We start from the raw sequence: 17715 nt of genomic DNA, 5'->3' as shown, positions 1-17715 counted from the left end.
ATTGGCGTAGTTACATATTATTGAAACGAGATCGGAAAACTTCAGATTCGTAATTTCACCTTCGTATTGTCACAACTTCGATGCAAATTATTAATCAAATATTTAACAATATTACGTGATAACAAGATACCTTCTCAGGGGTTAATAGCTAGTGAGAAACATCGATATATGTACGTACCCTCGTAAAAAACGCGGTGAAGCGCTAGTCATAGTCTTTATCGCCGGTCGTTCGGTTCTCACGCGCATCATTTTTATCCATTTTCTATTACGTTCGTTGAAAATGGACATCAAGAGACGAAGGGATAGTCTGCTTTAAAACTACCATGAAACACGCATCGAGACACGAACGAGTCTCGCGACGAATGCGTCGAATGTACTTCGGTACCAATAAATAACAACACAACACCGTCGAATGTCACGCGGCAAAGGCAGGGGCGAACGACGGAGCAACCGAAAAGTGGTATCCGTCAGGCTTGCAGGATGTGGAGAGAGGGGTGGGAGAGACGCCGTGCGTCGAGACGCCTCGGTCCGCTCAGTCACCGCCCAGACCGCGCCGCGAGCGATTCATCCGTCGTGACTTTCGCGTGTTCACGCCGGATCTCGTGTCAGTGACTTTCGTTGTCTTTAATTGTCACTTAATCACCGTCTCTGTCTCGCGAATGAATCTTAACTCTCGGTACTCCGATATTGTACGTCTTAGCCACGTGTTGGCGCTTTATCGTCGATTTTCATTCAAAGATTGCGGCTACCGGTGGCCCCGGTTAGAACCGCGTTGATCCAGGCGTCGCGTGACCGTGTGATCTACCCGCGTCGAACAGTGATTCCCTCGCATCGATCACGTGAACTGCAGTGTAAGTTAGAAGTGGTGCCGTGGTGGAGTCGGCTGGAACGCATCCTGCGGAAAGCGGTTTCCTCTGGAGGCACTCAGAAAGCAATCAAGATCCATCGCTGCCCGGAAATGCCAGAAAGTCAAGGTCGCTTTATTTACACCGTTATACTACCGATTCGTCGTTAACAGTCGGTTTCGCGCGAGCCAAACGGAAGTCGCCTCGTGAATCATTCGTTATTTTCGATCGTGTTATTGTACGCTTGTTTACGCGCCCTTCCTATTGTACATTGAGAAACTTTTAAAGTAGTTGGATCGAAAGTCTATGATACGTTTAGTGTATTGGCCGTCGCAGCGACAGGTTATCGTTGTTGTATTCTTTTTTTTCTTCCTTTTTTCTCTTTTATCGAAACTCGAGGAACGACGAGGCAACTCCGAATGGTAACGTTGAGACCATAATGAATTGAATTCCACGATACGACGGAACTCGACATGGTACGGAAATTTTAACAAAATTATCATTCAGAGCATGAAAGACGTAGCGATTCGGTAGTGAGAACGTTCCTCTCAACCTCGGTATTGCTTGTCATTTTCGGATCATGCCGATGTCAAGTTTCGAAAACGCGGATACCCTTCATTTAGAATACGCAACAAATTGATGCGAGTTTCAAAAGTTTTAAAGTATAAAATTCGTAAGCAAGATTTATAACGAGAACGAAGTTTTCCGAAAGAAGAGAAAGTTTAAAATCCATCGTTGTTGCAACGTTGCAGTGAAAAGCTGCGCGGGTTTTTACAACACACTTTGTAATTTCGAATCATTTCACCTCGAGAACTCGCGTCCGCTCGTTATCGATAAATCATCGATCACAAACAAAATTTTTAGACAAGTGATACCGTGAATTCTATTTCGCTCGAATAATTTACAAAATATCGAATGGACGATAAGAATGACTGGAGAATATATCGATACTTTCGTCCTACATTCTTCGGTTTTTCTTCATTTTAAACCTGTTCATTTTACGAACGAAAGTTTGACACGAGGAAGATACAAAAAAGGTCTATCGTGTTGATTGAACTGTTACGGTAAGGGGGATGACGGGCTAAAGTGATCGAATAACTTTAATTAATTTTGACCGGTTAGCAATGAAGTCTTGCCAAGGCTGTCCGGATCGTAGTAACTGCGTGGAAGTTTATAGAGCGTGGAACGATTAATCACGGATATCGAAAGAATACGGTCCATGCATCGAAAAACGATTCGACGAAAGTTTCGTTACTCAAACTGTACTTCAACTGTATACGTCATTGTTTATATGAAAGTGTATCGAAATACGAGCGAAAGGGAATCGTGTTATGCCGCGTGCATGCGAAAATAAATCGTAGTTTCCGATGAAATACCGTCCCAAGTTCCATTCAGTATCGTGTTATCCTCGATCGATTAAAAATATTATTCGCGTTATGGTATAATCGAAAATCCTTGCTCTCCGTGATTATATAATAATTTAATTCGACGTCGACATTTACACAGGCGCCCAAATTTCAAACGTTGTAGAATATCAAGGTACTAATTAATGCAAATTATGCAGAATTAGGTGATCATTTCGTAAACTGATTGCGATAAATCGCAAATCTTTCACTCTATTTCGAATAAATATATGAGGTCATTTTTTAAACGATAAATTATCCGCTCTGTTTGAGACTCATTTCGCGAGATGTATTTCCGTCCTTCTATTTTTTTTTCGCGATTGCGTTTTTCCGTCGTACATACGTGGATTTATCGAACTGTTTATTTGAATTGGTATTTATCGAACGAACAAAATGGAATTTATATTGGGGCACGTTATACCGCGTTTCTTACTGAACTTGGCCTGTGTTGCACAGTGATGCATCAATCGGTAACGTTACAGAGTATAAAAGTTACAAACATGTCACAAATCATAGTTTGTATCCTAGTCTGTTACAATCTTATCATACTAAGTCAAATAAGACAATCGGATCACTCGTAATTTAGAAAATTTACTTGCAAAATTTCATTTATTTTATCAAAAAACTTGCTGATTTACTATCGTGCGAAAAAATTAATTAATTCTTGTAACTTCTTCGACGACTATACGAATTTGTTACGTGAACGAGGAAATTTATTAAGCGATATATCGTAAGAAGAAATGTCACTCGCAGGAAAGTCTTTCAGATGAATTGTGGGATGTGGAGTGGTTCTTTAGTTAAAAAGTTCCAACTTGAAAGTGGCCATTGTAAACGTTGCCATCGAGAAAAGCAAGCAGAAGGAACGCGTTCGATAGAGACACTCGAATCTTCATTCAATGCTCTAAGCGGATCGTTCGATCATTTCATGAATAATCGGTCGTAATGGCAACTAATTTTTGTATAGGCTGCCGATAATTCTCCAGCCATCTGGAGAATCCCGGCATTAAACTGGAGAAACGTTGTGGATAGTTCACGTGAAGTGGCTCTCGATCTTAAGCACGAGGCAACAAAGATCCTTCGATGTTTTTTTCTTCGAAACTTGTATCTCAAACAAAATTAACATTTAATATCATCGAACGGTTGGAGAGAAAGCGAATACCCAGATATTGTTAAGTTATTGTACAAAACAGCAAACAAGTTTGGAGTGAAAGTTTCCCAAATATTTTTCACTGTAAAAATATTTTTACACCGTAAAAGGATTAATATTTTAATATTCTAATACCACAGCGAGAACTTGGTCGGTGTAACGCTTACTCGCAGACTTTTACTGCCTCTAAACGATATTACGATCAACATCGTACTGATTACAAAAATGTTTGTTTACATAGTATGACAGGGCGGACATGAATTATGTGTATTCAACTTTCATAGATCATTCGGTTGTGAGTTATTTTTTGTTGAGAGGAAGAAATGCGAGCACCGGTATTGCGCCATGTGGCAAATTGTTACGTAATCCACGCGGATTCATCCGTTCGTAATCCTACGAAACACAAGAAGCATCTCATCCAAATTCAATTATAAAGTAGCTTTAGATATTTTCTTCCTTTTTTCCTAAAAACATTTCCGTACCGAGAGTAATTTGAACGTAAATGTAAATAACCCTCAATCGACAAAGCAGAAGACGGTAATGCTTTAAAAAGCGTGGATTATATTCGTTTTGTTAAGAAGTACAAGGTTCTCGTTTTAGTACACAGGTTCGAACACCTGAAACCTAGTTACGCTGGTCTTCGCGTGCATTTCTTAATCGACCTGTACGATCTCGAGTTTAACCCGAAGGATCTCTCCATTGTCTGATGAACTACCTCAAAGACGGCACGCCATGAATAAATTCATCTTGGTAATCACCGTCATTGTTTCGCTGTGCTCGGTACAAACAGATCGAGTACACCTACATATCTCTGTTTCCCGGCAGACTTAAATGGTATAATTAATCACGTTAATTTCGACAGTTCTCTCTTCATTCTTTAGACGTCAGGTATTATCGTAGATTTTTAACCAGCTCGAGCTCGTTAAAATTCGAAGCATCGATGAAAGGAGAAGTTGCCACTGAAAATTTTCACAAGAGAAGTCGAGAGGCACGTTGAATGCGATAATGGAATTTTGAAAATGGAAAATGTCGCAGAGAATGACGCACCCAAACTGACATACTCTTGAATCGAAATCAGATGCACTTCAAATCCATCTTACGGAAAAGTGGCCATTTGCATTTGTACCGTACGAAACAGGCAGAACTGTCTCGCGTTGCGGTACCATCGTTCCGATACTTTTCTCCAGCAAATACTTTTCTCTAGCCAGAGTCAAATTTTATGAAAGTACGTATTATAGAGTTTTCAATGGCCTAATTCCATCAGAGGGGAATTTAAGGTTTCGATAGACGTAAGTTTGCGAAGTAATTTCTGTGAAGAAAATCGTAAGACGTTCCCTTAGCCGCACTCGTCGATAATTTCACCGTCATCGTGTCGATAACGACGAACCAGTTTATCGAAACCCTACGTTCCCAATGTATTTTATCTCGGTTTTCCCGGTTTTAGTTTGTTTGAAGCATTACGGCGTAAGTTGAACTTTTGATATTTTATTTGACCACACGCCTGTCCATTTATATACAAACTTCAATCTCGAGATATGCGTTCGCTCTGATCGACTACGACATGTTTACACGAATTTATCCGACATATCCCCAGGTCGTCTGACCACGTTACGTTCTTCTGTATCTCCGTCGAGCTGTTACGTTTGCGAAACTCGTTTCCTTTCAACTCAACATCCACAACGTTTAATTCTATGTAAGCTTAGTTAATCGTGAAACGAACGGCTCGTTGTTTCTTGCTCTCTCTCTCTTTCTCTGTCTCTCTCTTTGACATTATTCTCCATATGGAAAGAGCATTTGCATAAAATAGTAGGAATTTAAAACAATATATCGCTTGGTTCGTGACATTGCCGATTATGAGAAACCCATGTAGAACTGTATACTTAAGCTCCTAAATCTATAACACTTTAATTCGTGAAACAAATTGTGTAAAATTGTATTTTTTAAATGCCTCCATGGTGAACATACTTGTGAAATAATTGAAGTAAAATTCAAAAGTTGAAACGTAGTACTCGAATTGAAATAAAATCTCTTCTTTCGTCAGTTTCGGCCTACGTCTTGTCTTTTGATACCCGATTATTTGCTGTAATTTGGCTATACTATAATTTTTTAGACTACAGAACGAGCAGGCACAACTTCGGACTTCCCTTTCAACGTCGTGCACAAAAGTGCTCGTTAAAATACCATGACGAAATGACGAGACGAGGAAAGAGAAGAGGGGGAGGACACTCAGAGGAACTTTAACCGTAGCACCTTTTCTTCGTCTGCTATCTTCTTACCTTATTCCTCGGCCGGACTCTTACTATCCTATTCTCATTCTTCTTCATCGGTTGAATCGAGGTTATCGGAGCGCTCAATTATTTGGGTCATTCTAGACTACCGTTTTCCACTAGCATCGAGCATATTCCGTCGTGCGCCGAATATTTTGATAGAAATAGGTAACGTTTCTGTGATAAAACGATGCCGGAGCATATTTACCTAGGAAGAATTTCCGAATTAATTATTTAATATTAAACAGTGTTACGAATTTTTCGAACGATCCTTAAAATTTTTTTCTATCTATTTGCAGGGAAGATATAATTAACGAGAACGTGTCTTGAACTCGTTAGTAATAAATATCGTAGAGATGTATGGAAATAGATGTTTAATACGACCGAATGATTATCGTGCGATATATTATGGCTGATTTCACAAGGGGAAGAAACGCAATATAATTGATTAGTTGCCGAAAATAACTATATTTCGCGTAGGATAGAGGATTGAGCCATGGAACACCGTATCGTTTATTACGTGTAGGTTAAAACCTGCGGGATATAATTTAACCGCGCGACGGTACGCTTCGCTCTCTAACGTCGAAAGACCTTGCGCCGATAGATAAAGAAATGGTACCCTTCAAACTTTTCTAAAATTACCGCGACACGCGTCGCCCCAAAGAAATTTAACGAGCAAAATGATTTGTTGCTTAGAATTGCAGCAACACGTATTCACGAGGCACAATTTTCCTTTCATTTTTCTCGTGCTCGTATCCTATAAAAGCTTCCGGTGAATCGTCTCGTGTATATTGCATGTGCACACGGCGATATTCCCGTTTTCGAAGCACACATTTTTGTCGCGCTCGACTTTTCCCCATCGTACCTACTCGTTCTTTCTTCCAAGCGAAATTTAAGAAAGTTACAGTTCGATCGAACTCACTTGACCGATCTCTCGAGCACAGCTGGCTACCAGCGGGGTCGTTTCAGAATGGCAAAACGCCGTCTACCATTGCACCCGGAAATTAAATGCCACATACAGGTTACAGGAAGATGATTGCTTCGTCCTTGACACGGTGCGGCATATACCGCTTATTTGCAGCCCTACGAAATTACGAGTCACATGATCCAGAGATGACGATTAGTGCGAAATAATTCCGGCGCTTCAACATGCCCGTAATAGATGCTCACGGATCGTATAAGCACGCACGCATGTACGTAGTAGTGTGTACACAATGTAAAACACGGATAGGTACACGTACTTATGCGTGTGGTATCTGTTATATCGACACGAAGCTTCGATACACTTGTACGTTCAATGTCATGGTGCTCGCACGTGCATCTATCGCATAGCTATGTATTTGCATGCGTGCAATTTACAGGTAGCAGTCGATGCGTATGCAAATTAGCAGCCAGGGTAGTTTGTTACAACGGAAATTTAAATTTTCTGGGTGGAAGGTCTGGGAAATATCATCATTGCGTGGCGTAAAATCGCAAGTGAACGGTGAACCACGGGGTAATTGAACCGCTGAAGCGAACTTCTGCCGCTTTCGCGATGTTTTACACGGTGTTGGAAAATACACGTGTACTCGATAATCGGTCAACGATATGTTTCGATAACAAGCTGTCACGTATGAATTAATTTTGTGGTAGCAATTTCGCGTGATCATCAGTCGGAAATCGTATCGAGCGTCGCACGTCGTCGTTATAAATTTTATTTTATTCGTCGCTCGTACAGCGAGATGGTCGAGACCTCTGAAACCATGCGATCGCAAATTACATTATGTCGTTACATAAATTTCTGAATGCAGTCAGACTGGAATCGACGATTTTGCGACAACAAAAATTATTCATCCGCTGTTTCGGCGTTGACGACTGTACACAATAGAAGTAAAATTTCCAATGTCCTAATTACAGAGTCTCGATTAACCGAATTAAAATTGGACAGTCGTATTTCTCGGATAATTGAACGGCTGAAATTATGACACTATCTTTTTTTATAAAAAGTGATAATTTATTGCGCATTATTATATAATTTCTTTCCAATCTTTCTGAGCCATACGTGGCTAAATATTGATATTCTTTTACTTTTAATTTATCAACATAAACCATAGCTATACAGAGTCCAGATATACTTATTTCTCAATTTAACATAATATCATAACAGAACAGGCAAGATACGAGATCGTAGGACGACACGAGTAAGAAATATCGTTTAGTTGATAGAACGTTCGGTTGGGGGAAGGTTTGCGTACTGGACATCCTATTGTATTATAGAACTGTTGAGAATTGTGCATCTTAATTGCCGAAATAAAAGTAAAGGAACACTAAGGTTACACTTAGAATTCATATTAGAATAGTTTTAGATTTATTTAATAAACGATTCCCAGGATCTTCGCCGATATACATTTGCACGCGTCTCAGCACTTTGTCTCACCATTTTCCATACCAAATCGCCAACGGAACAATTACATTCACCTGTTTTTTGAGACACCGCGCACACACATACTTCCACGCATTCATATTCACATACGTGTGTCACTACTACGCGACCAATCTAGTCTAGCACACAAAATTAAACATATCTTAATAAGAACGATTCTGGATAAAATCGTATGCGTCGTTAAGAATGATCTGTACGATGTAACGCGACGCGTGACGCCTTCCGATCTTGTCACGAGTAATGCGAAACTTTCTATGGAATCCATTAACGCGGCGAAAGATGCAATTACGTTTGCGCGCGGAGCAACCCTAAGAGTAACCGCGATCTCGTCTATTTCATTTTATTAAGGTTGTCGCGCGTGTTCGTCCCCCCTCGAACTCTTGATTCATATTTAACTGCGATATTAGTCATTTGCAAGTTCAAAGAACCGTGCCGCCTGTTCCGGTATCTACAGAGTGTTGCAGAAAGTTGCAAGAAATGATAAATAAGCAAACAAAAAGCTTTAATAAACTTAGGTATCTGTATTCATACTCGAGCGTCTTGTAACTCCAAAACTAACGATATTTAACCCACGTTCGTTGAGACCTTCTTGCTTGTTTCGATGAATACTCGGTGCTCCTGATGTTTAGCACCAATTACCAGAAACAGTTCGTATTCTCCTAATTAGTTACACAATAACAGTGCAGCAACGACAGTTTCAATGAATTTAACGAGTTAGTAACGCAGAATTGTCCCACGTTACAAACAAACTTCCTCAACTTCACTTTGGATATGCACGAGTTTGAAGGAAGAACTTGGACCAAGTTAAATGTTGCAACGATCTAAACAACATCGCGAATCCTTTCTGTCCTATCGTTTGCCATCGTACCCTAAACTTTATCAGTTAGCGAACCGTAGGACGAGTTTCGGAAAAGAGCCCAAGTTATTTTTACTCGAAATAATGAAATTCGCTCGAATAGAAAGTTTCTTTGAAATGTCTCGATTTTAGTCGAGGCTGAATTACGACGGTTCGATATCCAACTCGATCAACGACCCATTCAACGAAAGGGTAATAAGGTAATCGCTGTAATCGAACGAATTCCCTTTCTGTTTACCTTCTCCGTGTCGAATGTTTGAGGATGCGGATGAATCTCGCGAGGAGTCGGCAGCGCCGGCGAGTAGCTAAACGTCGACGCCCCAGAGCGACGCCATCCTCATTGATTCCACTCCAACCATTTCACAGCCCTCTCGCCGCTCTTCCTTCAGCTCGTGTCCTTAACTGGCTTCGTTGCCCGCGACCTGCTCCTTCGTCAGCCGCGGGAATCCCTTAACATCGCTGTAATGCGTTTTGAATTGGATCGATGGGTCGGGGAACTTTTCCGGCTGTTTGGCCGAACTTTCTCAATTTTCATGAAATTCTGTCCTCCGTTTAAGTCCGCGTTCCCCCGTGGAAATTTAAAGTCGACGATCAAACCGCGTACGCATGGATGAGAGAGATGAGGCAGAGAGATGATTCTGAATTAAAGCCGAGCAGACCGAACGATTCGAATTTTGTCGTGGATGAATCGTAGGATCGAATCGAAAAAAGAAGAAAGAAAATAAAAGACTATTATCATCCCTCGTTCTATTGGTCGCGTTACTTTAAAATCAGTCTCTGGTGAATCATCCAATTTGCATTTGTCGTTATATCGAGGTTCGTTCTCCGATTCTGGTCACGCGTTACCGCGTGCTGACGAAATTTCGAAAGGAACATTTTCATTGACATCGCGGTCTTCTGTCAGAAGGAAGACTTCGAGAATTGTCAAGGCGATGAATAATAAACGAACGGGCGGAGTTACGAGCGGGATATTTGTAAAATAAAAGGCCGGCGATATTCGGGTGACCGTAATTACCTTTGACTCTACCAAATAACGAGGTCTGTTACAGACAGCGATGCAGGCATAATTGCATTGCATTGGCAAAGGGAAATTGTATGCAAACCTGAACTGGAAATGTAGTATCGGCAAAGACGAAAAGAGTTCCCGTTTCATTTCGAGAAATTTAATTCGAGTTTCGTATATATGAGAACGAGACTTCGTTAAATAATAAGTCGTGCCTCAATAAAATACGAAAAGTCAAACTTATTTTTTTCTCTTGTGATCTTCGTATAGAACCAAGTATAGTTATATTAATTATAGTTATATAAATACATTGAAACAAACGAGTGAACTTTACGAGGAAGACAATACAAGCTCTTACGAAACATTTCGTTAAAGAGCGGTACGTCGACCACTCGAAATAGAATGCTGTAATTAAATAGTTTTCTCTCGTTAAAGGACTAATCCTATCTATCGGTTGTTACCAGAGACGCAAATAATATAACGTTCGTTGCAATTATCGGTCTTCGTTTTTCGCACCGTTGTCGCTGAGTGTGAAGTGTATGCGACGCGTATCACACTTATCTAATAATTAAAGATAAATGGCCATCGCGACGCATTAGCAGCGATATCGATTCTGTAAACGAGAATCAGCAGCGAACATTAAAGCAGTCGGTTTCTCACGCTGACTATAAAGCTCGACTTCCTAGTAGCAGTTATTCATTCTGCGAGCTTCATCTCGAACTTCGTCACTGAATTACCGATTCAGCGTGGGATCGACCAATGTTCGGTCGCGTGAACCGGGATAATCTCGGTCGGAATTCCGGACAACCGAATTCAAAGCGATTTAGAGCTTAAAGTATTTAATCCGACAGGTGACGAGCGTTTGAAATTTCCGTGAAATCAACGACGACGCACCGTGTTGATTCCTAGCTGATTCATGAATATCTTTTCCCCATGTTTTTTCGAGACATCGCCATCGACTGCAATTCAGTGGCACGCAACAAAACTTGTTGCTCTGGAATCAGTCCAGCCAGACAACCGCAATTACTCTTTCAATCGATCACGCGTTCCGCCGCGGACAGGCCGAACCGAATACACTTTGAACGCGACGATCGATGATTTCACCGCGATCCACGAGCTCTCGGAATTTAAACGACCGCGCAACCGTCCCGGAAACACGGTCCACCGATCTTCGGAAAAGGTGAAGCTGTCACTGACGAACGAAAAATAAATCGCTTCTCGAATTTCTCGGGGTCAAGGTTTACGCAGCGATCGATTTTCCTATCGGTTGTACCATATTAAAATGAGAAATTCGTACATGGTAGAACCACCGTGATACGAATTGTATAATGATAATTGGGCGACAATACTGTTTGGATAAGAGAATTTTTCATAATAATATGATATAACAACAAGCATTTAGCACTTGGATTAATCTAATATTTATGGCAAAATGAAATGAAATAAATAGGTATCTCATAGCTTATTCATTTTTAAATTTGTTTTGCTTTACTACTAAGTATGATTTTAATAGTCGAGTCTCGTAACAGTGTTGGGGAAATTTCAAAATGTTTCCTATAGTACACGTAATGTATTCATAAAAGCCTTCTACGTACGTTCGAATGCTTTCCTGCATTTGCATACCGTGTTCTAATAGGAAGTATGCCGTTGAGACAATAAAACGTCCAGATAACGGCTGCTTCGGTAAAGAAGATTCTACTGTATTCACAATTTTTCTCCTAAATTCGCATCAGTTCGATAGAATGTATATAAATGTACGTGACACGATATATCGTAATTTGTTGCCAAATATTTTTCAATTTCAAGTCAGCTGGAGATATTTAAATATCTTATTGATCTTCCATTGTAAAGTTCCCTGAAATTCACACGCGCCAATATGAACCACGATTTATCCTTATTCTCGTGCCAGCAGTGCAGAAAGCACCATTTCCGGTTGCATGCGTCGCTCGTTTGTTACCAAGTGGACTGTAGCGATGCGAAGATTTTCAGCAAGTCTTTTCCCATTTTATTTTTCAACTTACTCAAACGCACACGCTTCTTCGTTTCCGTTTGACACCGACAAAAACGATACTCAATTGTTCGTTCAGCGTTCGTCAAAGTTTTGTTACATTGTTCGTTTGAAAATCTCTACGTGCAAACAGATATAGGAAATGAAAATCCTGCATTAGTTTCTGTCTCTGGTATACTCGAAGAATCGGATAAATGTGCACACGTATTGCGTGCGTGTATTTATGGATGTGCCAGGATAGCACCAGGGGGTCCCACGAGCGTAGAACAAGGGAACCAAGGACTCGAAGAAGCGGAATACGTCTTCGTGAAATATACTCGTGAAACATACTCGTGAAACATACTCGTGAAACATGGAATCTTGTTTGTTCGGAATTCCAGAAAATATCCGTTGCCATGTCTCATCAGTAATGTGAATAGAAAATTCAACGAGCGTGCAGGGACGGCCCAGAGTATCGAAAACTATTCGTGGAATGTTTGAAAATGAGTACGCATTCCGGCTTTTTCCTCCGACCTTCGGCTCCGATAATGAGAAGATCAAGAGTCGAAGTTTAATCAATGCAAACCGTACGATTTTAATCACGTCTGGAATCGTTCTAGGTGGAAAGTTTGTCTACAGGGTGTCCCGTATACCTAACCCGTAGTACTATAGATGGTGATTCTACATACAGAAATAAGTTGAAAGTATAGAGTAACATTTTGTTTTCCGTAGTGGTGTTTCGTTTCCGAGAAAATTAAATTTGAGAATTTATCAGTCACGCATGTACCAAGGTAGTCCTTAATTAAGTGAGAAAAGGCTATTCTACGTTTTTTGATTATTTTTGTGCGTAGAATCACATATAAATGGATAGCGAAATACGTGATATTGTGAACGCTTTTTATTCGCAAGGTGAGGATACAAATACCTCGTGCATGTCTTGTCCAAGTTTATTCTTCTATCTCGTTATCGATCGCCCTGATCTCGACCATTAATTAAACGAAGTTTGGACGAACAGAATGAAGAATTCCTTTAACAACGTTTCCTGCGGCTCTTTTGCTAGAAACATCTCTTTTATCAAGCAGCCAAGTGTACGTCTTAATCTAGGCACTCTCGCTGTATCTCTGCTGGTTTTATGAAAATAAAATTTAATATCGGTGCTCGTGTAAACACAGTTTCAAGTCCCGCTGACACTCTATGAAACATGCTGGTAATAATCCTTGTACGGGACCTCCTGTCGCGTCCTTCTTGTCTACGACGACATTGTAATCAGTCATTTAATATCCACCAGGGAGAACCTAATTTCTGGGAGTCGTGATGAAAGATCTTGCGGCACGGTGTTGTCGATTGATAGGGAGCCTTTCTCGATTCTATCGGATTAAAAGAGAATTTCCTCGTTGTTCTCTTACCTCCTACCAATTTTATATGAGCAATAAAACCAGCGGCGGAAATTTGATCGAGAAATTCGGAGTATTCCTCGTGTTTCAAAACGTTCCACTTGATTGACAGAGGTCGAATAGAGAGAATCGTTAAAATGTTATTAGAAGAATCGCGTTGATAGACGTTCTAATTACACGTTATTATATCTGCCGAGAAGATTTAACGTTGACGTTTGAAAAGCAGTAAATTCGACTCAATATAAATAAAACGGACGTTCGCGTGTAATATTATATTTAACGTTGAATCACACGAGTTCTTTCTTCGGATAAGTCACTCTTTCTCTCTCTCTCTCTTTTCCCATCTCTATTTTCCACGGTGATATACTGTAAGAATAAATGTTGACTATAGGACGTTGCATTGTATCGTCACGTTTGCACGAATTAATTAAACAGCTACTTGCAATTGCGCAATTATCGGCAGAGCTGGAATCGATCAGGGAAATGAGTCGTCAGCGTCGAAAGACGGGAATATACGTCGCATCCGTGTCCATTTGATTCATTTCGTGGCGCCGGACGGATCGATTTTTCAATGAGATCGCCCCTCGCGAATTCGTAAACATTTGTAAAAGCAATAATTCCGATAAATCGTGCGCGTGTTTCATCTAAATGTCAAGCTACGTAGAAATTGGATACTTGTTCCTTTTTCTTCGTTATTTTGTAAACTTTCGTCGCCTTATTAGTCGCGCTCGTTTCCTTCATTGCAATCGTATTCTTAGCACCGAGCAAAAAACAACGAGCTCGATCGATTGGTTCTCGATGTTCTTATTCTTCGCGAGAATCGCAAGAACTTGACTGTTTCTCGAGCAAACTATGGCGCCGGCTAACAGTAAGACATCGAGCGGTCTGCTTTTTACGATTGTCACCTTTTGCACTAGAGAGCCAGGGGATTAGAACAACGTTTCACTCGGCTGTATCGGCTATTTCTATCTGGATACTTCGCAAACAGTAATACACTTAAACGTTTCTTGAAACAAGTCGCCTGGGTATACAGGACGATTGGAGTCTTGGTACACAGAACTCGTTAAATCCACGTGTCACACGTACCTACCTCTCTTTTCTCAATTCTCCTTTATTTCTATGGCAATTGTACGCGATCTTGCGCAGTAATTACGGTTTCTCGAATTCTTGGTTACCGAGGAAAATTAAGCTTTAGCTTGTTCATTCTGTTTCATGGTATTTCGATACCGCGAAGATTCATCTAAAATTTTCGATATCTTATGAAATATCGATTATCAAGATAATACAGAATAGCTTCTTTTATTATTCCGAACTATGTCGAATCTCAAGTAGATTTTATATCCTACACGATCTGAAATTCATTCGAGCATCTACTTGAAGATATTGTCGAGGATCACGCGTTTCTGTGTACGTATCAACAAAGCTTGTAACCTTCCAATAACACTCGTTACAACAGTGCGTTTTATTGGCTAGCACAAATGTTTGTCTTGAAGTGGAACTTCTCTCGGACACAGTCGGCCAATTTTCTTCGCAAAACCGACGAGACCTTAAGGGTAACTTATGGGAAAAATCCTCTAATGGAATGGCATCGCAACATAGCGCCATCTCCGCTAACAAAACAGTCTCGTTCATCTCTGTTGGATACACAAGAGTCAGATGCACGATAAGAATCTTTTGATACACACGGCATGTATCTAGTTTCTATGTATACATACACGTTATTATTTCTCTAGATGATAAAAATGCGACAAAGTTTTTCATAAACGTTGTTTCATTTAATGAAGAGTTTAATGAAAGAAGGTTATTTAAGAAAGGATTAATTATGGGAATTTCAATATCGACTTCTTTCTTACATATTCTATAACGTGTAGAATGAGATACATGACATAATAATTTATCTTCTAATAATATTATCTTTGTGCAAAGATGTTCATCGACGAGTAAAGTCAGGCAAAGTAAGTGGAGTACCTTTTTCGTCTACGCAATGCGCCTGAACTCGATACACATTTTTTATCCGATAAATTATTGCTCGATTATACATTTCCTTTGCTTTGTTAAGCACACGTCGAAATACATAATGCAGTAATAATATAATGGAATCTTGATTATCTAAATTAATCACGGCACATAATCAATCATAGTCAATACATAGTCGTATAATCAAATAACTGTATTTTGTGTGAGAGATCCTGAACATCTCTGATCGTGAACTATCTGAGAAATGCTGATATTGAACGAGAAGGAACACCTTAGAATAAAAATGTAATAATTTCTATTCTGCTTTTCAAAGAGATCGTCGGAAAATTTTTAATTAATCGAGATTTAGGGATAGGCGATCGCTCCGTACTCGATATTCTAATAATTGACATTCCACTGCAATATAATTCTGCTTTAACAAATTACATCGACATTGAAATCTCTATAAATAATAGGCTGGAAGGAAATCCAGAAATTCTTTATTTATCGTAGCCATTCTGTTAATATTTGAAACGTTCTAGCTCTCAGACGATACTTTGTTTAAACGATCTCGGATTACAAACGCTTCAATGAAACACTGTTTTTAAGACGAGTAGCTTTTCTTCAAGTTCGTCACGCTCTCAATAATGAATCTTACGAGCTCATAGCGACGCACAGTTCTTCGAGTGTTTCTCCACCTCGAATGCCTGCAGCAACGTATATACAAGCGTTAAGCTCGGTTTCCTTTCTACCTTTCCTTTGTTCTGCTTTACGTTTAAGTGCTCATATTAATATATCTCTATAACCTGAATTTTCTTGGAAACGAAGAAACGGGTTGGTTATTCCAACAAAGTTGTTTTATGTGAATAGGTGCACCTTGCAAAATTTTGGATTTCGTCAGTGAATTTCACTAAAGTGAAATATAGATTATTCGAAGTGTTATATGTACGTTGTATATCAACGTGCTGTTCCAAGCTAAAATTATAAATCGTAATCTTTCACTTTTATGAATTTACGATGGTTGCTATAGTGCCTGGGGCTTGAATCATTTCTTGTAAAATATACGAACGGAAGCTTGTTTCCGTCATACGCTAGTAATTTTACAAAAATACTTGGTTTCTGAATGTTTCTTAATCGCCGATATTTTTAATGTTCATCGTTGAAAATTAGAATATTTTTCGCTCTAACAATGGTATATGCATTATTTCATATAAAATTCTAATTTTAAAAAATACCTACATTATCTCTGAAATTTTCTTCAATTTTACTACGGACCTTACGAATAATCTAATATCTTAGTCGTAGTTGTAAATTAGAATTTTTGTTCGTAGCTTACGGTAACAGAAAGAAATCACGACACGTTGGTGAATCGACATCGCTAATTTCGTAGACGTTGCAGAAACATAATGGCTGATTTGAGGGAGCTGGTGAAGGCGTTGAGGAGAACCGTTGAATGAAACACGAGAGCTTCACGTGGGCGCTCGTGAGTTCAACAACAGCTGCGGACCATCCAGCAGCGTGTACATTGGTTCAGCCCTCGGTGGCTGAAATTGTTCAGCACGAAATTACCGAGCTCCGTTTCGTCGTTGGAACTTCCTGTTGCGGTGTAATGCCGCTATTTCCACCGAGTTTTGTTTGGCGTAGAAAAATTTGGTCTAGAAAAGTCGCGTGAAGCTTGTCACGATCCGATTTCTATCGTAATCGTAGATTAGCACGTTCGAAAGCAGGACAAATTTGACTCTTTGAAAAAAATATACAGTCGTTTCTTTCGTATCTTTCTTCCGTTTACGTCGTTAAGAAATTAGACAAAGTATTTTCCTTAATTATATTACGATGTTTTATCGATTATCATTGTTCCTTCTTTTCTTCCCATTGCTTTTATTTTCTCAAGAAATTAGGAAGGTTTATTGGAATACGCCGATATATCGTCATAAAAGACACGGACGTATTTTGATCTGCGGATCCATTGCGAGTGATGCGCGAAAGAATAGTTTAGTTTGAAAAATTATTGAAAACACACCGTAGAAAGCGAGTCAGCTTAGCCACAAGAAGTTTAGTTTTCACTTCCTAAAATTAAGCTAATAAACGCTGAAAAAATTAAATAGTTTACTTAAGGAACACGAAGTATCCCGTTTCTTTTTATACACTGGTGCACTTGTTCTCACCGTTTAATCTTTTAAACAATTAGGGAGGAAACTCCAGCGGAATTGTTTCGCTTAAGTGCGATGTTTTGCCGATTATTATTCCTCGTTAAAGCGATGATCAGGGAATTCGTGTATGGCTAGATGGAAACTCAATGGTGTTCTCGATAGTTTGGGTTATCCGGTCGGTCATAGGGCAATAGTTGGGTTGAACCTCCGAGTTCTGTAGTTCGTGATCCGGGAATACAAGCCGCTCGTAAAGTTCCTTTGGTATCCCGCTAGCAGTTTCAAAGC

General features: G+C 39.8%; 1 protein-coding gene across 8 annotated transcripts in view; it reads left to right on the top strand.

Moving 5' to 3' along the window:
• Positions 1–17715, top strand: part of LOC117206755 (transient receptor potential-gamma protein) — a 98700-nt gene that overhangs the window by 2339 nt on the left and 78646 nt on the right. For 4 of the 8 annotated variants that reach the window (XM_033446362.1, XM_033446360.1, XM_033446361.1 and 1 more), the window contains exon 1: positions 1250–1321. The exons of 1 other annotated variant lie outside the window; for it this stretch is intronic. In XM_033446362.1, the coding sequence (XP_033302253.1) occupies positions 1319–1321 (3 nt within the window). In that variant the 5' untranslated portion in view covers positions 1250–1318. Of the gene's footprint in view, positions 1–379; positions 975–1236; positions 1322–17715 lie in introns of those variants that run through there. 3 more of the 8 variants (XM_033446364.1, XM_033446363.1, XM_033446366.1) reach the window with 2 other exon arrangements.

This window comes from Bombus bifarius, unplaced genomic scaffold, assembly GCF_011952205.1.
Source record: "Bombus bifarius isolate JDL3187 unplaced genomic scaffold, Bbif_JDL3187 scf7180000008008, whole genome shotgun sequence".
NCBI classification, from domain to species: domain Eukaryota; kingdom Metazoa; phylum Arthropoda; class Insecta; order Hymenoptera; family Apidae; genus Bombus; species Bombus bifarius.
This window is presented reverse-complemented; position numbering and strand designations above follow the sequence as displayed.